General features: G+C 41.6%; 1 protein-coding gene across 6 annotated transcripts in view; it reads right to left on the reverse strand.

Annotated features, from left to right (window-relative positions):
• Positions 1-2,509: 2,509 nt before the first annotated feature.
• SGCG (sarcoglycan gamma) overlaps positions 2,510-24,127 on the reverse strand; it is a 133,266-nt gene continuing 111,648 nt past the window's right edge. For 4 of the 6 annotated variants that reach the window (XM_058690072.1, XM_058690033.1, XM_058690065.1 and 1 more), the window contains exons 6-8: positions 20,952-21,024; positions 6,246-6,369; positions 2,510-3,284 (exon numbers count right to left, since the gene is read on the reverse strand). In XM_058690072.1, the coding sequence (XP_058546055.1) occupies positions 3,111-3,284; positions 6,246-6,369; positions 20,952-21,024 (371 nt within the window). In that variant the 3' untranslated portion in view covers positions 2,510-3,110. Of the gene's footprint in view, positions 3,285-4,626; positions 4,865-6,245; positions 6,370-20,951; positions 21,025-24,127 lie in introns of those variants that run through there. The other 2 variants (XM_058690050.1, XM_058690040.1) reach the window with 2 other exon arrangements.

The following is a 24,127-nucleotide window of genomic DNA, read 5'->3' on the forward strand; positions in this document are numbered from 1 at the left end:
GGGTTCACGGGTCTGATAGGCAGGTGTGTGGGATTCTCTCCCGTCAGTGCCCATGGGCATCTTCCCTACTAAAGACGTTCTGCAGATCTCAAGGTTAAAATTTGTAGTGCTGGGAGAAAAGACCAATTACAGGTTTTAATCAGTCATGCGTTAAGCAGGGTTCTACCTGAGAACCCAGGACCAGAAGGTGCACGGATACACATACGTGAAGACCTCTATTTCCGGGAAGTGACCGTGATTGTGGGGGCTGGCGAGCGTGCAATCCAGAGGGCAGGGGGACACCACAGGCGGCCAACTCCCCCAGGCGGGGCTCAAGCCGAGACAGTCTGCCGTGGACCGTCCTCACCCTTCGGCTTCCAAAGCTTTTTCCATTGAGCAGATATGGCTGAAAGTAGTGCCATTCATTCATTCACTCATTCAACAGCCCCTCAGCATTGTGCGCAGGCGTTAGGGCAGGTGTTGGAGGCGTGAAGGCCCGCGTTCCATCCTGGCTGTCGGTTTGCACAGACCGGTGAGAATTGTCTGTTTGCACTGAGAGCCCAGTCTACTCTATGCTAAAGCCAGCATAAGATTTTATTTAAAAATAAGAATTATGTGTTTAAAATGCATATTCTTTCTCTCATGGTTGGTAAGCGGCTCGGGAAATACCCTCATATACTCTGACCACAAAGCTGGGATCTAAGAGGACAAAATCGAAGTTGCACTGTCTCCACGGTAAAAAATGGATTTTTACTTAGCGCCGCCCTCTGAGCCACCTGTTCTACCTGATAATAAGCGTTTGTTTGGTTTTGAAACCACAGCAAGTCTGAAGTGGAACCTAACGTAGGGCAAACTGCTACCACTGAGTAGGAAGCGTTCTGGGGAAGGAAGGGGCAAAACACTAAAGCTCACACCGCCTAACGGCCTTAGTGTGAGGGGCTGGCTCTGCCTTGAGCAGCTTCTGCTCTTTCGCTGACCCCCAAAGCCGAGATGAACCTGGTGGGTGGATGGGCCGGAAGGACTCGTGCACGTGTAGCTCACCCCTTCCTCTTACCTGGAATGTGGCTGCCTTCAGAACAGGTGCCTCCGTCTGGCCTGGGCATGGCGAGCTACCGAAGGCAGGGGCCCACAGTCCTGCCGGGCTTGGGAGAGCTTCCTGTGATGGCCTGGGCATGGCGAGCTACCGAAGGCAGGGGCCCACAGTCCTGCCGGGCTTGGGAGAGCTTCCTGTGATACGCAGCTGTCAAGGCTTAGGGAGGCCAGTCCACCTTGCTGCAAATCAAATTGTTTCTACTATGAAAGCTAACATGTTGCTCTTCACCTCTCTGACTCGTGTCCACTCAGCTGGCTTGGAAATGGAAAAAGAGGGGCTATTTTTGAGGTCACATATCAACAATGGTCTACATACAACCACTTGGTATACAGGAGTATCAGTGCACATAACTCATCAGGTATGTCCGTTAGGGATGGTCATCGTCATGATCTTACACCTTTAATGAAAATTTAAATTACACTGCATTGACGTGTTCAAAAAGGTGTATGTAATACATCTGAGAATACTGCCTATCTAAAAGCTTTGATTCTAAGCAAGGATAAATTCCTTACCACTCTGGAGAATGCAGCCACCCATAACAATTTCTTTCATGATGATTCCAGATAGCAAAAGAGTGAAAAAACACCTAATTTATGTCTTTTATTCAAAGGGTTCTATCCCCCATACTTTCTCCTTGATTCTTTTTCTTGACCTTGCGTCAACTGAGCTTGAAGACATTTGTTTTGCACAAACAGGGAGCAGGAGAGCATATGACAAAACAAAACAAAGGCAACACTATTTACCGTGACAGTAGGAATGTCGTCACAAGAAAGCAGACATTAACTTAAAAAAATCAGGACTTAACTAAATGGAAAAAGGTGAAATGCCAATTTAAAATCTAAAAACACCCATCCTCTATGAAACTGGAGATTGTGTTTTTTGTTTTTGTTTTGTTTTGTTTTGTTTTGTTTTGTTTTTTAGAGACGGCGAGCAAATGGGGGAAAGGGGCAGAAAGAGAAGGAGAATCCAGCTCAGTGTGGAGCCTGACTCCGGGCTGGATCCCATGACTCTGGGATCATGACCTAAGCCAAAATCAACAGTTGGATGCTCAACCGACTGAGCTACCCAGGCGGCCCTAGTCAAGTTTGCTCTTAACCAGGACACATGTAATTTTCACTCTGTACTTTCCATTTTTTTTTTTAACGTTTATTTATTTTTGAGACAGAGAGAGAGCATGAACGGGGGAGGGTCAGAGAGAGGGAGACACAGAATCGGAAGCAGGCTCCAGGCTCTGAGCCGTCAGCCCAGAGCCCGACGCGGGGCTCGAACTCACGGACCGCGAGATCGTGACCCGAGCCGAAGTCGGACGCTTAACCGACTGAGCCACCCAGGCGCCCCAAGCTGAACCTTTTTTTAATCACCAGGAACTTGGAGGAAAATGATACCTACCTCAGAATGCTGGAGAGAGGATTAGAGGACATAAAAGACAAACTGAAGTTTGTGAAAATGTAGGTTGATTTTTATTGCTTGTTGACTATGCATAAAGAAAACATGATTGATTTTGTAGAATTTATTCCCTCGACTACATGTTGAAAATCAGATCCACCTAAGTCCCCTTAAAACCTGAAGATTTTCTCGTGAGACCTGACACGCTGTGCGTTAACATGAGTGTGTGGGTTTGAGTGATATAACGGGACCACATTGAACTTTGGGGGCATTTAGACCAATGCTGTTTCCGTGGGGAATTAGATATTCACAACTGAACAGCCTAAGTTAATTCCACACAGCAATTCAATCTTTCACTGTAGATTATCTACAAGAAAGAAAAGGAAAAGTCACAGCGGTTCTGATGAAAATAAATGTAGTGGGATAAACATTTCCTTGTTTGCTGTTGCTAGACGTCTGTGTCTCATAAGTACACACTGTGCTGAGAGCGCGTAGTTGCATCCTACTTCCGTTGGCACGTTTTTCCATCCTCCGACTTCCCATCCACCATCTCGGTTTTATAGGATGTTAAGTTGCTTAGTGTGAGGGCCTGAGGTCAGTACCGTAAAGCTCACGGACATGAGGCAGGCGTTCGGTGGAAGATGCAGGTGGTTTAGAGGCAGACGTGACTGCTTTCGTGGCACGTCGTACCCGCGCCAGCCACGGACAGGTAAAGCTTCCCATCTGGACACACACAGATTTCATAGAGTTCTTGTGAGCTGCCGGCAGAGCCCTGAGTCCCCTGAACCAACTTGGGTAAACACACGGTTTCAGCGTCAAGCACGAGCTGTTTGGGAGAAAACAAGAGGTGAAGTGGTCCAGTGGGATGAGCGGGACAGCATGAAACTCGTATCTCCAAATGCTCCAAACAGGTTAGTTTTTTCTCTGCATAGAAAATGAAATGAGGCACGGGACTTAAGTCTTATATGATCATTATATGATCAGATTTTCTTTCTTTAAAAAAATTTTTAATGTTTATTTTTGAGAGAGAAAGAGAGACAAAGCACGAGAAGGGGAGGGGCGGAAAGAGAGGGAGACACAGAATCCGAAGCAGGCTCCAAGGCTCTGAGCGGTCAGCATGGAGCCTGACGTGGGGCTCGAACCCACAAACTGGGAGATCATGACCTGAACCAAAGTCAGACGCTGAACCAACTGAGCCACCCAGGCGCCCCTAATATTTATTTTTTGTTGAGAGGGAGAGAGAGAGAGACACAGAGAGACAGAGAGAGATTGAGAGAGAGAGAGAGAGAGAGAGAGAGAAAGAGAGAGAGAGAGAATCTGAAGCAGGCTCCAGGCTCTGAGCTGTCAGCACAGAGCCCAACATGGGGCTTGAACTCACAAACCATGAGATCATGACCTGAGCCGAAGTCGGATGCTTAACCCACTGAGCCACCCGGGCGTCCCTTCACAATTTTTACCTGTGAATGTTGGGATTTCTGTTGATTTTGTTTTCCTAGAAGAGGCAATTACATTCATCCAATTAGCCACCAACCATGTCCCTAGTTTCTAAAATATTTGAAACGCTGCTGCCTTCTCGTAGGCGTGGAGGAACAGCAGACACACAGATTAACGCCAACTGAAAGTGAGTAAAAGCTATTGGGGTTTTTGCTCCTATTCTAGTTGAAACTGAAATGTAAACAAATGGTCATTAGTTGACGTTTGAAATTCTGGGAACGAAGAAAGAAGAACCCTCTCACCGAGTAGCCAAATCTCACCCACTCCAGGGCGCTCGCTTGTTAGCAGGAATTAAGGTGTGTCGCAGGCAGGCTGAATGTTCTTCCTTGCAAACAAGGCTGGACTCTTCTTTATTTACATACTCTTATCTACAAACTCCAATCTTATTTTTTTAACTTTTTTAATTTTTTTTTTAACGTTTTATTTATTTTTGAGACAGAGAGAGACAGAGCATGAACGGGGGAGGGGCAGAGAGAGAGGGAGACACAGAATCGAAAGCAGGCTCCAGGCTCTGAGCCCTCAGCCCAGAGCCCGACGCGGGGCTCGAACTCACGGACCGCGAGATCGTGACCTGAGCTCAAGTCGGATGCTCAACCGACTGAGCCACCCAGGTGCCCCTTATTTTTTTAACTTTAAAAAAATTTTAAGTTTATTTAATTTGTGAGAGAGAGAGAGAGCGTGCGAGCGCGGGAGGAGCATAAAGGGAGGGAGACAGAATCGCAAGCAGGCTCCGCACTGGCAGGGCAGGGCCCAGTGCTGGGCTCGAACTCATAACCGTGAGATCATGACCTGAGCTGAAACCAAGAGTCGGACGCTCAACCGACTGAGCCATCCGGGTGCCCTCATGGACTCTGATCATATATATACATAAACTGATGCGTGCAGTCTGTACTCTCGGGAAGTTGGCCACTCCTGTGTGAAGTAGTGGGTGGAACAGTATTAGAAGCAAAGCTTTGCCTTGTGGTCTGGGACACGGTCAGAGGAAAAGAAGGGAAATGTGTACTGTATTGTTTTTAAACATGGAACCTACTCATGCTGTTGTCCAGTGCTTTGGGTTCTGTCTGCTCTCCTTTCTTATGGTTACTTGGTGATGTTTCTTTTCTAGTTATTTTTTTCCTGCTCTTCTAGCAAACTCTAGTCATTTAGTAGTCCGCATACCAGTTCCTTGCTCATCTTCGTTGGTCTTTACGGGAATATATCTTGTGGGAGGCCAGACATCTCCTCACTTGGAGCTAGCTCCCAGTAAGAAGGGATAGCAACTTCAATTATGAGTCAGGCTGTATGCAATTATAAACATGACCTCATTGGTGGAAACAAGTGACATTATTTCAAAATTAAAATCGGTATGTATTTTGTCAAGGTCATACAGTTGAAGTATGTGGTCACATTACGATGTGGTAATGAGATACGAGAATTCTTGACTTCTCATGTTTGCATCTATCTGCTCCTGACATCATAACGTTTTAAGTTACAACTTGAAGGGGCTTCACCAGATGACTGTTCTATTCTCCTGGCAGGCTGCCGTCGGACAGGTCCTGTCCACACACATGGGCCACCTCTCATGGTCTACGTTTGCTACTAGTGTCCCTTCCTGTTAATATTAAATTAACATAATTTAAAAATGTTGTCACCCATATTATCACGTTGGTATCATCTGTGACTTAGTTAAGCAAGTATTATTTTCCCTACTTGACAAATGAGAAGACAGGTCCCGGTCCGGAGAGGCCTGTTAACTTCCCCGAACTCAAACAGGTAACCTGCGAACTGATCTGGTACTAGGACGGTCAATATTGAGTAGCAAGCGCTCTACTGCTTTGTTATGAACTTTGGCTTGTGTCGGTGACGTTTTATTCCCAGACTTGAAGTTCCAGATGTCATCCTTCTTGTGGCTTTTAAAGCTCTAATTTTTCACATTTAACTTGCACGCAAACTTAATTTGGTGCGAGAAAGCCTAGCGCTCTAGGCAATACGCGCTGGTGGCTGTCATTTATGGGGAGCTCCCAGTGACCGCCATATTGAGAGAAGCTGCACCCACAGGAAGTGGCTCGGAAAACCTGCAGTATTCTTTCCCAGATGAAAATAACAAGAGACTGGACAGCACAGATACCAGGCAAAGAATACTGTCTGCATCCAGTACAGAATAACTCTAACCGTTCTTGGCTTTTCTTGAAATGCACGATTGTCTCTTGCCTTCTTTTCAGTCGGTTTACAGACGGCCATAAATTTAACGATACCTTAATGGATGTGAGGATCACCAGGAAATACACAACAGGAGCTGGCGCACTGAACTCACCATTCCATCACTACTTTGGAAAACGATATCCATTTGAGAAAGGGCCTCGATTTTCCCAGCATGAGCTTTAATATGAACACCCTTTGGGGCATCCATGCTTAGACTCCGTGTGGGAGACTCTAATCTGAAATGAGGTAAAGAAACAAACAAACACACAAACAAAAAAAAAACAGTATTAAAAATAATTCCCCAGGAATCCCTCACTGACTGAATGGCGTTGCATGAAAATATAACTAATAAAGTATAAAGCACCATCGTGTCGTGCTTGAATGCCATTAGAGTGTATATGCCTTATTGACCAATCCAGAAATAATGTGTTAGTTTCAGTAAGGAAATTAACTTCCCATCAGTGAGAGTCTACGAAATCAGTATCCTCTAAAAACGGATAAAACATTAGTCAGCCCTACCCCTACGTAGTAGTTTCAGATGGCAGGGTTAAGCACCCTGCATATTACACACCAAAAGAAAATGCTACTTGTGAAAACTCTGTAAAGCTTTCTTTTTAGTGAAAACTCAAACTTGTTTGGGGAAAAAGACAGATTTAAGGAAGGATAACATGTTCATTTGCCACCTGTTCACAAAATAGAATGCATGTTTAGCCTTGAGGTTTTGTTTGCTTTTTTTTTTTTTTTTTTTTTTTTAAAGCTTAGGAGGGTTACAAATGCAAAGATTTCTTTTGGGAAAGAAATGAACTGGTAGAGTTGATATACTGGCAGGATGGAGGCTGGCCTCAGCTGGCTTTGTTTTTGTAAAATCTATCAGAATCTCCTTGGGACTAAGTCAAACATAGATACAGAGCCGGGAATATACGGATCAGAGAAATTCCATTTGCCTCTGCCCGATAAAACACTAAATTTCCACCAGATGGCACACCATGATCACTTGAAAGGTTCAACCCAAGGCAACGCCCAACCCAACCTAAGGCAACCCAACCCCAAAGTCTGGAAGGCTGATTTGACTGAAATGTTTAAAGATCAGTAAGAAGTGGAACAGGATACAGGGTACAGGTCTGTCATCCACCCACGGCAGGGTAAGATTAGGGTAGGCATGGGCAGGGGAGACAAAGGGAGCAGCTCCAGAGGACAGAAGTATCTAGATTGTTAATTCTCATTTGAACTGATTGAATATTTACCCCATAGACCTTTGACTCGGAGGAACTGCTACCTTCAGTTGGCAAGTTTTTTGTCTACCACTCTTTGTTACAGAAAACAAAGGTTCGTTTTTTTTATGTACATCTCAATATGAAAAATTTGATGTTATGTATTTTGAAATTTATATTTACATTGAGTACAAGAAAACACTTAAGAGAGATGTATGGAATGTATTGGTCAAATTATGTTAAGCTTGGGTTATGGGGTAACACTTAGATATATCCAGATGATTTGGTCTGTGGATCGCCTGCCCATTTTGCCACTTTGCCATCTGCTAATTATCTACATTTTTCCTGCCTGGATTGATAGAAAGAAAGGGAGGGGGGATGGGGAAGGAAAGGAAGGGAGAAAAGCATGGAAGCAACTTGCAGAGGTCTGGTCCCTTTCAGGCAAACCACTGGTGATCTTGAAGACCCTAGTGAAGGCAAGTGTGTTTCAAGATCAGTCATCAAACCACAAAATGACTCCAGCAGGACCAATCACTAGTTCTTAGCCAGGTTATAATACGGTGTTTCTGGAATAGCAAATTTCTTCCCCTTTGCATCACTTCTAACCTTGCAGATGAAATGTATCAGTTCAGCACAAGTTAAGACACATTTTACCAAAAAAGGCTGTGATTAGACAGCTCTGAAGCACACATTTCCAAGAACACACTGAGCAACAGTCAGATATAAAAGAACTTACTTTTTTGTCTTTTGTTATATTTTAGTTTGCCGGTTAGATATCGAGCCCTTTCTTCAAATATGAACATATAAATACTTACTCATGGCCGAGGGTGCCTGGGTGGCTGTCAGTTGAGCGTCTGGCTCTTGATTTCAGCTCAGGTCATAATCTCATAGTTTGTGGGATCGAGCCCCGTGCTGGGCTTTGCACTGACAGCCCAGAGCCTGCTTGGGATTCTCTCTCTCCCTCTCTCTCTGCCCCTCCCCCACTCTCTCAAATAAATAAACATTCAAAAAACATATTTACTCGTGACTTACATGAGGAACAAAAAGTTTTGAACACTGCTCCAGAAATACACTAAGTAAATAAGCTGTGTGTGTAAATACACAAACATGCTCACACACAATTCGGGTTATAAAAATACAATTAATTAAGATAATGTGATTGTTAAAGCAGGTGAGTTTTAAGCTGTGTTCCTTTTTAAGTAAAGACACACAGAATTCAGTAACTTCCCAAACGTTGGCCCGTATTCATTTTTGAGTTTAGGGCATGTAACTGGTCAACCACATCTGATTATAATATTTCTTGCTCATGTCATGTTAGTACCAAACAAAGGGGAAAAGTTATTGAAATGTATGGATAATGTTTTGATTTCAAGCCCTTTCAGGCTCCCATTAAGTCCAAATTTTGCAAAGAGGATGAGGGAGCAGGGAGCATAAACGCAAACTGACAAGAAAAGCTGGCCTTGAGGCAGCGCTGGCCAAATCATGCAAGGGCTAGATCGTGTCCCCTGGCAGACCATGCCGACCACTAGGCCCTGTTCACTGTGTTCGTCTTTAACCTAAACGTGGTGGCGGAAAATGCATTTAATTCATTTCACCCTTATTTATGAAGTGCTATTATGTGCTGTTCTAGGTTTGTAGAAAAACAGTAGCAAACAAGGCAGACAAGCTTCCTGCCTTTAGGAGTCTAACATTCAAGCAGATGGAAGGCTGTAAGCAGAGGAATGACCCGATTCCAGCTGTGTTTTACAGACAAATCTATTAAGTCTGCTCAAGACTGATAAGCAGCTCAGAGCTCTCCTCTCAGTGCCCACTTACACATAAATGCTGGCTAAAATACAATGGGAAAACACAATACATTAAAACATGTACTAGGCATAAAAAACAATAAACAAAGGGCATTTTCATTGTGCCAGAAACACAAGAAACTCCTAGAGTGATGAGTGGGAGTTGAAATGCCGGAGCCCCGGAGGTACTGGGCAGACTAATGCCATGTGGACTGGTATTTTAAATCTCTACAAGGAAGGAGATGTGGCCAACTACGGGAAGGGGGTAGGGGGGGCAGGACAGAGGTGTTTGGAAACGGGCTCTGGGCACACAGATGGGAGGTGAAACGCAGCATGGTAACAACCCTAAAGCAGGCTGCTCCTTCGGGGATGTGAGCAGAGAGTCTTCAATCATGCATTAGTGTAGAACCCAAACGCACACACTGTTCAGGCCTTGCAGGAGCCCAACCTGAGAAAGACTTATAAACCCTGGCTTCAGAACAGTGCCCCCTGCAGGGCCCTGGCAGAAGTGAAAGTGAAACAGACATGAAAGGCAAATGGAAGGGTCTCCCGGACCGCTTCTCCCAGATGAAGAGCCAAAGGGCATGAACGCCCAGAATTGCCAAACCACATGGGCGAATCTCTCAACATGAGGAACTAGAGATAACAGATCAGTCAGAAAGGGACTAACACGTAACTAAGTTCAGGGCATCCAAAGAGATAAATCAATGCTCACAGAACAAGACCAGAGTAGAAAAAGAAAGACTTAAAAACCAGGTAAGCAGGTGCGCCTGGGCGGCTTAGCTGGCTGGGCGAACGACTCTTGATTTTGGTTTTGTGTATGATCTCACGGTTTGTGAGATCGAGCCCCCAGTCAGGCTCCACGCTCCCAGCACGGAGCCTGCTTAGGATTCTCTGTCACTTCCTCTGCCTCTCTTGCTCACACACACAAAACTTAATAAGTGAAACTTAAAAAAAAATGAAAAGCAAGTAAGTAGAAATTCATGAAATAAAAAAATTGAAGTCTTCTGGCAGGCTAAATGGGAGGCGTGCCACATATGAAAAGAGAATAGGATGTTGTAATGTGGCTTTGGTAATTCAGTGGAAAAACGAGAAATGTAAAATCTGAAATAGAAGTTTAATGTTTTTCAATGCATAAAATAAAGCACATAGAACTTCAAAGGGAATTAATGACTTTTAAATACAAATGTAAAAATATCTTTCAATGGGTGATACAGCAATTTATGAGCTTGTTTAGTAATGTATTAAATAAGATCTGGTCGGAGGTCTTACAACTAGTGTAATTTCAAAGCAGGGAAGAGTGTGTAACGTATTCTGTGATACTAGCTATAACCTTTACGTGATACTGAGGTACCTCTGGCTTCTACAGATGAAAAAGTCAAAGAAACTGCTGATACTATTGTGGTTTGTTGCCTCCCATTTATAGCTGAAGGAATGCAAAATGTGAATTGGAGGTCAGCGAAAATGAAGGATTTCTTTTTCACGTTCAAAATCATTAGCCCGCTAAATTCTATTCTTGGATACCCAGGGGATCCACAGACCACAAGTTAAGAACGCCTGTACTCTGGAGAATGAGAAGACACAGAAATGACGAGGTCACGGTTAATCACTTTCCAGAATTCACAAATAACAAGAGTTCCTAACATTGAAGTGGCAACCTAATACCCAAGTATGAATTAAGACATACCCGGCACCCAGACACTTGGCGGTAAAACTGCAAAACTGTGAGATTAATGAGAAATATTCAGAATGAAATTGCTCACCAAAGACCCAAAAGTAATGAATAATATCTCGAGAATGCTGATGAAAATTTACCATCAGCCTAAAAATCTATCCCAGCTTAACTACCATTCCACTATGAAGGGACTAGACATTTCAGGCCCAGAGGGAAACGTTTACTATCTATACAGTACTTCTAGGAACTAAAACCAGAGGAAAAGAGTATTTTGCAAGAAGCAGTATTTTGCAAAAAGAGTATTTTGCAAGCACCATCTAATGGTGGACATTAGAATAATCAACACACTGTGTGGGTAAAGCTGAATAGGTATTGCTTGAAAAACAGAAAACGGAGATATGAGTAAAAGCAAAGTGGAAACAAGATGGGAATAACTTAAATTTTTTTTTTTTTATAATTTGGGAAGAGAATGATAATCACTTAAACTTCATCAGAAAGTATTAATTTATCTCCATGCATGTAAAATATAAAGGGTAATCATTAAAAGAATAAAAACGGAACCAGTAGAGGAAAATACCAGAGGGAAAATAAGGAAAAGCTTCTTGATCTAACCAAAGGTCAGTAAGAAGAAAAAATGAAATGAACAAGCACAGTAAATACGACATAAGAGCACAGAAATATGTCAAGTATGTCAGTGATAACAATCTATAAATGGTTAATTCCCCTATTAAAAGTTAGGAACTTTACCGTAGGTAGGGGGTTAAATCTCAAATCCAGAAATTTGAGAAACTGAAACATAAGATATACCCCACACGAAAAACAAATCTGGTTGGATCAAAGACCTAAATCTGAAAAGCAAACATGGTTGTGAAAGAATTCGTTCCCTTCCTAATGCCCAAACGGTGTTTTCCAATACACTCCAGTTCCTAAGGGTTTATTTTCACTATTCTGTTCCTGGATGAAACTTCTTCTTTTTTTTTTTTTTTTTTTAAGATTTTATTTTTTAAGTAATCTCTACACCCAATGTACTGCTGGAACCCCCACCTCCAAGGTGCAGAGTCATAGGCTTCACTGACTGAGCCAGCCAGGCAGACCCCCTGTTATTGGATGAAACTTTCAATTCTTTAAACTGTTTCCACTTGTTGAGTTGACTAAATGTACTATGTTTTGTTTTGATATTTTATGACTTTTTCTTTTTTCTTGGAATTTCTAGAATTAAGGAAAAAGAGCCACACCATAAACTGCCAGTTACCATGAGGCACAAATTACTTTCAGTATTTAAGTAGACTTGGAATAGTAACCTGTGATAAATGAAAAATAAATATTTGGGATGAGGAATGCAATTATGCAAGCTGTGTGAGATCAATTCAATGCTTCATTTGTTAATCATGTATTTGTAGACACTGATTTGTTATCAATGAGTTGTTTCAAAAAACACTGAAAGAGAAGGAATTAAAATATTCCCAAGATAACACTTTCAGACCATATGCAAATATATGTGAAAACCAAGAATACATTAATAATTATCTAGGCAAAAACAGTTGATCAAAACTGACCCTTATAAAGGTAAAGGTTTAAACAGACAAATTTCTCCAAGAAGAAGAATTGGGGGTGCCTGGGTGGCTCAGTCGGTTAAGCATTCGACTTTGGCTCAGGTAACTATCTCATGGTTCATGAGTTCAAGCCCCACATCAGGCTCGGTGTTGACAGCTCAGAGCCTGGAACCTGCTTTAGATTCTGTGTCTCCCTCTCTCTCTGCCCCTACCCCGCTCGCACTCCCTCTCTGTCTCTCAAAAAATAAATACGTGTTAAAAATTTTAAAAAAAATCAGTTAAAGAAGGATTGCACTATTTTTTTTAATGTTTATTTACTCTTGACAGAGAGAGACAGAGAAGGAGTGAGGGAGGGGCAGAGAGACAGAGACAAAGAATTGAAAGCAGGCTCTAGGATCTGAGCTGTCAGCACAGAGCCCGACACAGGGCTCGAACCCACAAACTGTGAGATCATGACCTGAGCTGAAGCTGGAAGCTTTTTTTTTTTTTTAAATTTTTAATATTCATTTATCTTTGAGAGAGAGAGAGAGAGAGACAGACAGACAGACAGAGCAGGAGCGAGGAAGGGGCAGAGAGAGAGGGAGACACAGAATCCGAAGCGGGCTGCAGGCTCCGAGCTGTCAGCACAGAGCCCGACACGGGACTCGAACTCACAACCGGTGACATGACCTGAGCTGAAGTCAGACGCTTACCTGACTGAGCCACCCAGGCGCCTCAAGAAGAATTGCACTCTTAAGGAATTATATTTAAAAAATATATGGTTCCAGGGAGAATTCCACCAAAAACCTTCAGAGATCAGAGCACCCCAATTGTTAACAAATCATTCCAGAACACTGAAAATAAGGGAGATCTTCCCCATTCTTGAAAAGCATGGATAACACTGTTACCTAAACCTTACGAAAATAGCACACAAACAAGAAAGTTACAGACTGACATCACTAAGCGTATATGAGCGCGAAGGTTCTAGATAGAATATTGGCAGGTGGAATTGAACACCAATTTAAGAAAAGAATATACCGTGACCAAGTAGAATTGATTCCATGAATGCAAGATTGGTGTGGTACGAGAAAACCCATGAACATGATACACTGTATTAACACATCTAAAGAACACATACACATGGCCATCTCCACAAGGGCTAAAGAGTCTTTGACAAAGTCTAACGGCCATTCAACACAAAATAGAAACTGGTATTTATTTGCTTTATAAAATACGTATCCACATCGTCTTCATGGGGGAACACCGGGGGCATCTGCATTCAGACTGGGAAAAGGCAAGGATTACGCTACGTCCCCTTCTTTCTCACGTGGCGCTAACAGTGCTGGGACACGGGATAAGACATCAGAAACCAATCGGAGACACAGAGTTGGAAAAGAAGGCGTAATAGTATATTTATCTGCAGATGATAGGACACGTACCTGAAAACCCTAAAGAGCCAACATAAAACTGACTCAAAGAATAAAAAGTTTGGTAAGGTTGTTTATATAAAATTATCACACGGCAATCAGTAGCTTTCATATCCACAGTGGTAACTTGTTAGGGGATATGATCGCGACAAAGGTGAGCTTAGGGGTAAACTTTTTAAAAGAAAATCTTTATTTCTGAGAGAGAGGGAGAGAGAGAGTGAGCGAGCAGGGGAGGGGCAGAGAGAGGGAGACAGAGGGGCTGAAGCTGGCTTTGTGCTGACAGCAGAGAGCCAGATGTGGGGCTTGAACTCACGAACTGAGGTCATGACCCGAGCCGAAGTTGGATACTCAACTGAGCCACCCGGGTGCCGAGCTTAGCGGTAAACTTCCAAGAAATGTGAAAAACATACATAAGGAAAACTTTTAAGTATTCCTGAAAAGGCAAAAATGGATTTCAACAAATGGAAAGACATCCCATGTTTTTTGGGTAAATAATGACATAAAGATGTCAGTTTTCCCCAAGTTAATTTATGAATTTAAGATAATCCTAATAAAAGAACATGCTTTTCTTGAACTAGATAAGTTAATGCTCAAGTTCGGAAAAATAAGCAAGAACTGGCAGAGAAATATTGAAAGCTACAAGGGTATGTGTGCATGTGTGTGACAGAGAGAGAGAGAGAGAGACTAGTCCTACCAGACATTAAACTATATTTTATAGGGGCACGTGCATGGCTCAGCTGGTTAAGCGTCCAAGTCTTGCTTTTGGCTCAGGTCATGATCTCATGGTTTGCGGGTTCGAGCCCCATATCAGGCTCCGTGCTGCCCGTATGGATCCTACTTGGGATTCTCTCTCTCCTTCTCTCTGCTTCTCCCCAACTCAAAATAAATAAATAAACTTAATAAAATAAAATAAAATAAAATAAACTTTATACCCTATTTAACAAGGTTGGGACTAGGACCTGAACAGGAAGACTAGGGGAACAGAACAGAAAATACACAAACAGACCCACGTGCATAGGGACATTTAATAGATGATAAAGGTTTTATTTCAAATCGTAGCGACAAAGGTGGAATTTCTAATAGATAATCTAGTTGCTGGCTCCGGTGGCTGGATGACTGGAAAAGATAAAATTAGACCCACACTTCACACCTGATACCTGATACAGGAATAAACTCTAAAGGCATCAGGGATCTAAAATGTATCGTAATGTAAAAGGCAAAACCAGACAAGCAACATGCCTGACTTCCTCTTTCTGTAAGGAAAGTTTCAAATTATGTCTTAAAATCCAGATGTAATGAATGAAATTATAAATAAATTTGAGTGTATAAACATTAAAAGTAGAATGTTAACAGGAAAAATGTTAATATTCAGAATATTTTATATTATACTTTAATCCCTACAAATCCACTAAAATTTTGTTTTAGTGTTTATTTTGAGAGAGAGAGAGAGAGAGAGAGAGAGAGAGAGAGAGATGGAGCACGAGCAGGGGAGGGGCAGAGAGAGAGAGAGGGAGGGAGGGAGACACAGAATCCCAAGCAGGCTCCAGACTCTGAGCTGTCAGCACAAAGCCCGACGCGGGGCTCAAACCCATGAACTATGAGATCATGGCCTGAGCCGAAGTTGGACGCTTAACTGACTGAGACACCCGGGCGCCCCTCTACAAATCCATTTTAAAGAGTCATTAAAGAAGCAAAGGAGATGGAAGGCCGTTCCAGGAGAAGCAGCCTTAAATAAAAAGGGAACGATTTATAAGATCTGAAGAGAAGGCTGAGTATTTAAATAACAAAATAAAAATGTGAAAGATGCTGAACCACACTAGTCCCTAGGGAAATGAAAAGTAAAATAACACAAGATAACATGAAACAGATCATCAAGTCTGACAGTGCAAAATACAGGTAAAAAGGTGAGGAAAGACAGACCCTTACACTGCTCGCGGAGCAATAAATCAGATCAGGCACGTTGAGAGGCACACTGGCCAGGTTTGGCGAAGTTCAGTATGTTCACATCCCAAACCCACGCTTTGTAAGACTTGGTAGAATAGACAACTCAGAGCAGGGCTCTCCGTCCTAAAAGATAGCTGAAAAACTACGCACCCGTTACACAGTTTTAAGTTAACGTTGTGTTTTTCATAAGTTTAAGTATTTACAAAAGATACCATTTCTGCATATTATACACACCATCATTTTGAAATACAACTCATCACTTTACAGTGTATTTGATGGAAACGAAAAATCACGGAGATTCGATATCGACCTCCTTTGGGTTACAATTCAATATGCTAAGATTTTTTTCTTTTTTGCTTAAATTGTCCAGCTGTGACTGGGAGTCCTTCGATCGGGAGCTCGTTCATTTGGCTCCTGGGTCTTCTTGATGTGCCCTCGCTGTTTTGATTTTTGAGCATAGCTTATTCGCTGGCACTGCAAAATGTTCCAAATTCATCTTCTGCGTTCGCTGCCCCCGTCCTAGAATGAGCCATTTCTTCAAAGAATCCTGATTTCTTTTGTTGCAGAATGAGATAAGGAACCAACTGCTGGGTGACACGGAATTTCATCACCTGATCTCTCACTTCTAGAATTTCTATTGTTATTTTTCAAATCTGCCATTTTCATACGACTGTGACATTGCCTAACCTTGTATTCAGAATTTTGTTCTCTTTGAGGGCACCTGGGTGGCTCAGTCGGTGTGGCATCCGACTTCGGCTCAGGTCATGATCTTGTGGTTTGGGAATTCCCCTGATGGGCTCTCCGCTCTCAGCACAGAGCCCCCTTCAGATCCTGTCTCCCTCTCTCTCTGACCTCCCCCGTCTGTTCTCTCAAAAACTAAAAATAAACATTAAAAAAATTTTTTTTTAAAGAATACATTTTTTTCTCTTTGAGCCCTTTATTCATATCTTTTAAAAATCTCTCACTTTGCTCTCTTACTTAGAGTTTCAGGGGGTAACTTGTAGAGGCTGCTAATTCTATGTCTTTGCATTATTATTATTATTGTAGTAAACGCATCTCCGGCAATGACTGTCTTCCATAGGTGTTTTTATGTCATGGGTAATGGGATACTTTCTTCAAAGTAGTTGGACTTCAGTGCAGTTTTTAACATTAATTTTCCAGCTCTGAGATCTTATGAGGCAGTGTGGATATAGTCCCCCTGTCTTGGCCAAGCAAAGGCCTGTAGTTCCTGATTTCTTTTGGGTCACCCAACCCAGGGCCCAAGTCGCAGCATCTTTAGACTACCAGGCACATTTTCTACAATAACTTCTATGGGAGACCAGGGTGTACAGGGCGTCTCAGCCTGAGCATTTCACACACACTAGGCTGTGGCTTGGCATCCCGTCCCATAATACATTAAGGTCCCGGCCCCCCATCTCGATGGGATCCTGATTCTCTAGCAGTACATTAGCTCAGCTCTGACAATGAATTTCCTCTTTGTTACTGAGACCTAAGGATGAGCTTGTCTCGCTTTCTAGCTGAACAATGTTTATAAGTCTACAATATAGATTTGTAAGTATTTATTTCCTTCCTCCCTCCCTCTCCCCTTCCTTGCCTTCCTTGCCTTCCTTCCTATTTATTTATTTATTTAGAAGTAAACTCGTATTTACAAGTGTTTGAAACAGGAGCAAATGTTTCCACGTCCTCTCCTTTTACTTTACCTAATGAAGACACACCTGTATTACTGGCCAGGTGCTAGGCATTGTTTCCAGCAATTTACAAATAGTCACTTAGTCAATTGCCATCACATCCCTATTGGGTTGCAGAGTTTACCCTGTGATGTTAATGTTTCCCGATTCCTTAAGTTTCAGTTCAAATGCTTCCTTCCCTGTGACATCATCTCAGCTAGCCCCGGGAAGGTTTTGAGCTTTTTCTCCTACGCCCTCACTATATTTTGGACTTTCATCAGAGCAAGGAACTATACTGTTCTAACTTGTTTGCCTATTTCACTTCCCAACAACTTTAAAATCATGAAGAGCAGGAACCATGCCTTTTATCAGTGCAGAACTAGCATCATCTGGCACAAAACCACGTCTAGTACATTTTTGCTCAATTTTTTAAAAACACAATGAATTCTGGGGCGCCTGGGTGGCTGGGTCGGTTGAGCGTCCGACTTCGGCTCAGGTCATGATCTTGCGGTCCGTGACTTTGAGCCCCGCGTCGGGCTCTGTGCTGACCGCTCAGAGCCTGGAGCCTGTTTCAGATTCTGTGTCTCCCTCTCTCTGACCCTCCCCCGTTCATGCTCTGTCTCTCTCTGTCTCAAAAATAAATAAACGTTAAAAAAATTTAAAAAAAAACAATGAATTACATAACATATGAATGAACAGCAAGTCAAAGTGAAGGCAGCATGTCAGAGTTCATATTGTCCTTGTGACTGATTTTGCTATAAGAGATGCAAATCTAGTTTAAATACAAATTAATTATCTTTTTTCTTAAATAGTAATTGTCACCCTTCTATGACTATCATTTGAGCAAATATCAAAATTTAAGTTTGTGATATTTACACATGTATATTTCAGAGATATATTTGCAAATGCATTATGATCTCAGCCCTACAAAATCCACATTCTTTCCTTTCAGGATATTCTAGAATCATTTTCACTGTATTGGGGCCAAGAATAGTAATGGTACTGGACTCAGAAAGAAAAAGTGGGAGGTTTATAGTAAGGATTTACAGAAGAAAATATGACTATCATCTAATCGATTAGTGGAGTCTGGCTGTAAATCAAAGGATAAACCACTCAGGGGTCCACTCAGCTGGTGGAGACAATCTAGTCAACGTACGTGGGCTTTGGGGTCAGAGCTGAATTTGGATGATCTTTTGGACACTCTTTAATCTTTGCTTAGAACACGCTGCTATCTGGATCTCAGTCTTTCTGTTTTATAAAATGGGGATGAAACTGATAATTTTTAGGGTCGAGTTGATGATTAAATGAGATAAACTTTGAGACAGCATGGAGCACAGATGCGTGACATTCAGGGCATGTTAGCTGATACCTTCTAGCTTCACCCCATTCCTCCAGGAATTCTTACAAGTTCGTTATTTCCTCAGTCAATTTGGTTATAATGCCTGGGTTATGTGACGTCCCGCAGTATGTCACGTTTCAGAAAGCAAGAGGATACTTGTCTGCCATTTCTTTTTTAGCAAGGGTCTGCTGTAGAACAGGCAGATTTATATCCTGATGGACAACATAAGATGAATGGTTTAATTTCAAGCGCTGTATCTTTTAAAACAGTGACATTTAGTTCAAAAAGGAGTTTGGTATCTCTGCAATTTGTATGATTTTATAATTTCAAAATGGCTTTAATGGGATTATGTTTTAAAGATATTGCATCACTTTTGTATCCTAGAAAAGTAAAATGTTCTTCTTTCCTAACTATAATAATTCTGTAATATTGATCTTATGACCCTTTATCAAAATTAATGAAATTGTTCTCACGTAATTAGAGTCACAATTTATTTTCATGCTGCAAATGTTCTCTAAGTGGGTAAGATAAATTAAACTCTCACTTGCTTTTGACTAATATTTAATTAGGCATTAAAGATAAGAGAAATGCTTAATTTCCTTTTATTCCATTTAGTGTGATTATTCACTTGGTATAATACTGATAATAAAAATGATTATGTGTCTTCAACTTCCAGTTTACAAAATACTCTTAACCTAACAGCTTATTAAATCTTTCCCAGAATCCTTTGAGATATGTATTACTACCAGCATTTTATAAATGAGAAAAAATAGTTTCAAAAGGTTTGGCCAAGGTCACAAGGCTTCTCGGTGTAAAGCCGGGACTCCTACTGTACTTTATTTCTTCTGTGATACATAATATATTAGGATGTTAATTGTTCTGCCTTTATTTCAAGTTCAAATGATTTGGCTATAAGGAATGCAAATCTAGTTTAAATACAAACTAATTATCTTTTTTCTTAAATAGTAATTGTCACCCTTCTATGACTATCATTTGAGCAAATATCAAAATTTAAATTTGTGATATTTACACATGTATATTTCAGAGATATATTTGAATATAATTTTGAGCGATGCCTTAGACTTTAGACATTTGTTTTAAAAAATAGTATTTGGGGGGCACCTGAGTGGCTCAGTCGGTTAAGCAGCCGACTTCGGCTCAGGTCATGATCTCGCACTCCGTGAGTTCGAGCCCCGCGTCGGGCTCTGTGCTGACAGCTCGGAGCCTGGAGCCTGTTTCAGATTCTGTGTCTCCCTCTCTCTGACCCTCCCCTGTTCATGCTGTCTTTCCCTGTCTCAAAAATAAATAAAAAATGTTTAAAAAAAATAGTATTTGGGGGTGCCTGGGTGGCTCAGTAGGTTAAACATCTGAATCTTGACCTCGGCTCAGGTCATGATCTCCTATTCATGAGTTCAAGCCCCGCATTGGGCTCTACGCTGGCATCATGGAGCCTGCTTGGGATTTTGTCTTTTCCCTCTCTCTGCCCCTCCCCTGCTCGTGCGCGCACGCTCTCTCTCTCTCTCTCTCTCTCAAAATAAATAAACTTTAAAAATAACTCAACAAAAAAGGGTTTTGATTTTGTTATAAAATACAAATATAATATTTGAATAAATGTCATCTGGTAGTGCAGTGATAAAGCGAAATACACATAGGCACACGGAGACCCTGTATGAAGAATCCCTTTGCATCTGGAACTGGGTGACCGTATATCTTCTGACATTAGGTAAAGATACACATTGTTGAGGAGGTTATCCTAAGTGAAAGGGCCAGTCACAAAGTACAAATACTGTATGATTCCGCTTGCATGAGGTGCCTAGAGTCATAAAATTCATGGAGACAGAAAGCGGGATGGTGGTTTCCAGGGTTGGTGGCGGGTGAGAATAGGGAGGAGTTTACCCGCCACAGAGTATCAGTTTTGCGAAATGAAAAGAATTCTGGAGATGGGTGGTGGTGATGGTGGTACAACAGTGCGAATGTACTTAATACTTTCGAACTGCACACTTAAAAGTGGTTAAGGCGGTAAGTGTTCTGTTGGGGGCGGATTAAGCGTAGGGAATCTGTAGCACTTTTTAGTGTCCTTGGCTTTTAGCAAGTTGCCACTAGCTGGTAAGTGGAACATGATGAGAATAAAGACGGTGAACGGAATAAGGCAGATGCTGGTGATAACGGCTAAAATATCATTCCAGCACATATCCAGGTACTTTCCATAAAAGAGTTTAAATGTGAACAGAATTCTTACCTCAGGTCCTGAAATGGGTCGGCTCTGACGAGTGGGGTCTCCACTGAATGTTCAAAAAGGGCGCCTTCAGGCCCTAAACAAAACCAGAGATGCAACTTTGTACAGAAGTCAGATAAACAGCATCAAGGAAATGAAACATTTAGTTCATATACTAAAGCACAAGTGGACTTTGACCTTGTTGCTGAATCTGTGCAGATGGAAGCAAGAAACTGCAACTAATATACAGGAACTAATGTATAGACTGTTAACTTTTCCAGTGAGCTGAAATTATTCTCAGAGGGCACTCTTTTACAAGGAACTACAACTCGGCAATTAGTCTTTAAGGATATAACAGTTACTTTCTAATATAACCAATTAGTCATGTTACAATGATATGTGGGTATCGTAATGGACATAAGTACAAGGCAGGCATAAAGCTTATCAACTGATATGTATTATCTTTAATTTCTCCATCATTGAAATTGTCGATGCACAAATTGTATGACCTTACTTCTGTTATTACTATTTGGCCTCAAAGTAATATTCCTCAGGACCTATTTGCGTACATTACACTAGATGTTTTGTAAATGGTTTCATAAAATAACTCTCAGTAAATCTCTGTTAATTTTCAGTGTAACTATGTTTCCCTTATGTATGCATTCATATGAAGTATTCCCAACCAAGATGATATAAAAATATATCACTGGTGTGTAACATCTGTTTCTTGTGGAAGATAGGACATATTATTTAGGGTCATATAATCTAATTTAAACTGGGAAAAAAAGTTCGACTATAAAATATCATTATATAAATAATGCATTTAAATAACTCTGTATAGTATGATCCTGTATAACCATTTGTGTAAGGGAAGCATAGTAATTTAAAAAGCCTAGTCTTGGGGCACCTGGGTGGCCCAGTCGGTTGGCGTCCGACTTCGGCTCAGGTCACGATCTCGCGGTCCGTGAGTTCGAGGCCCGCGTCGGGCTCTGTGCTGACAGCTCAGAGCCTGGAGCCTGTTTCAGATTCTGTGTCTCCCTCGCTCTCTGACCTTCCCCCATTCATGCTCTGTCTCTCTCTGTCTCAAAAATGAATAAACATTAAAAAAAATTTTTATTAAAAAAAGCCTAGTCTTACAACGCTTTTTTTTTTTTTTTTTTTTTTTTTAGAAAGAATGTATCACTAAGATTAGATGTAGTAAATGGTCTGGTCATTTCCACTATAAAATGTCAATAGTTTGGATGACTCCATCTTTCTCTCCTGGAACACAGAATAATTTATGATGAATGGATATTCATATGAAGATCTGTAGTAAGACTGTGGTATAAAAGGAGTTGGAATGGTGGTGAAGAGTTCACAGAACCCATGAACTCTAGAGTTCATGGACATAACCCAACACTGACGGGGAAATTGCTCTAGGCTGCCCCATCCTTCCCTACCCGTGGCTACTGTAGGTTCCTTCGGTTCAGAAATACAGACGTATTTCAGTAAGAATGCTACTGCCCAAACAGTGGATGATATATGCCTAGACACCAGTTAGGTTTTTATGTCTACCCTGATAACTATTTATTAAGATTGATTCCACATGTGCACTGAGTATTTATGGACTGAAATGAGCTTTACAAGTGGTGCAGAAACAAGAAAGATTTCCACTGGCTTCACAGCCAGACTCCCACATGGTGTCTCTACTGCCTCCGGTCCATTCTATCCTGCCACCAGTGTGAACGGCCTTTTGCCTTAATACTCCAAAGAAAATGCTTGGTAAGATAATAATGACCTCCATGATGACATATTCAATGACAGTTTCCCATCGTCATCTTTCCTCGACGCAAATTCTGGGAACACAGCCTCTCTTGGCATCGAGAAAATGGCTCCTGTGACGTTTCTCCCACCACACTCTCTGCCTTTTCACACTGTCCTTTGCTGGCTATGCTTCCTTTATCTGGCAGGCCCTAATGTTGGTATCTCTCAGAACTCACTTGGCCGATGATGCCCTCATTTCTATCTCTGGACAAGACTTGAACTCTGAGCACTAAATAGCTCACATATCCAAGAGCTGACTTGGCATATCCATTTGGCTGTTTCAGACATACCATACATTTATGCATCTAAAACATTAATTGTCTAGTCTTTGTTTTGAAAATGTATTTTCCTCCTCAGTCTTCTCCAGTATCTAGAGAATAATGCCATCGTCCAGAAACAAATATAATCTTTTGGTCTTTGATTCCCTCTCTTAATATCTGCCACCCGTTTGATCCATTGGCACGTCTTTGTATGTCAGTTCCTAATTTGGAGTCATTAGTGTCCTTCAGTGGCCAATGCTGCCACCCAGCCAGGTCACCAGCATCTACTGCCTGTTCAGTTGACATCCTCCTAAATGGTCTTACTATTTCCTCTCTTTCCTCCAAATAATCTATTTTCCCTTGTAATAGGTTATATTGATCTTAAAATGTGTAGATCAAAAAGCACCGTTTGAAACAATTCAATGTCTTTCCACTGCATTAAAAACAAATCCGAAGTCTTTATAATGGCCAAAAAGTACTTGCATGAACTGGTTTCTCTGCATCTCGCCTTATACCAGGCTTGTTTCAGACTGAAATTCCATATGATTACAATATAAAAATCATGAAATAATATCACACAGATACACCCAAATAGAACAGTTATCCAAACAAATGTTGACTAAAATATAAAAATCATGAAATAATATCACACAGATACGCCCAAATAGAACAGTTATCCAAACAAATGTTGATCAAAATATAAAAATCATGAAATAATATCACACAGATAACCCCAAATAGAACAGTTATCAAAACAAATGTAAATGTTTTATTTTTTTAAAATTTTTAATGTTGTTTATTATTAAGAGACAGAGTATGAGTGAGGAGGGGCAGAGAGAAAGGGAGACACAGAATCTGAAGCAGGCTCCAGGCTCCGAGCTGTCAGCACAGAGTCCGACATGGGGCTCGAACTCACAAACCGCGAGATCATGACCCGAGCCGAAGTCGGACGCCCAACTGACTGAGCCACGCAGGTGCCGCAAAATGTAAATGTTTAAAACTCCTCATTAAAGACCAAAGTCTAGGGTCTTCTGGGTGGCTCAGTTGGTTGAGTGTCCAACTCTTGATTTTGGCTGAGTTTTTGATCCCAGGGTCATGACTGAGCCCTGAGTCGGGCTCCGCACTGAGCATGAAGCC

The sequence above is a fragment of the Neofelis nebulosa genome, chromosome 1, assembly GCF_028018385.1.
Source record: "Neofelis nebulosa isolate mNeoNeb1 chromosome 1, mNeoNeb1.pri, whole genome shotgun sequence".
In the NCBI taxonomy this organism is placed as follows: domain Eukaryota; kingdom Metazoa; phylum Chordata; class Mammalia; order Carnivora; family Felidae; genus Neofelis; species Neofelis nebulosa.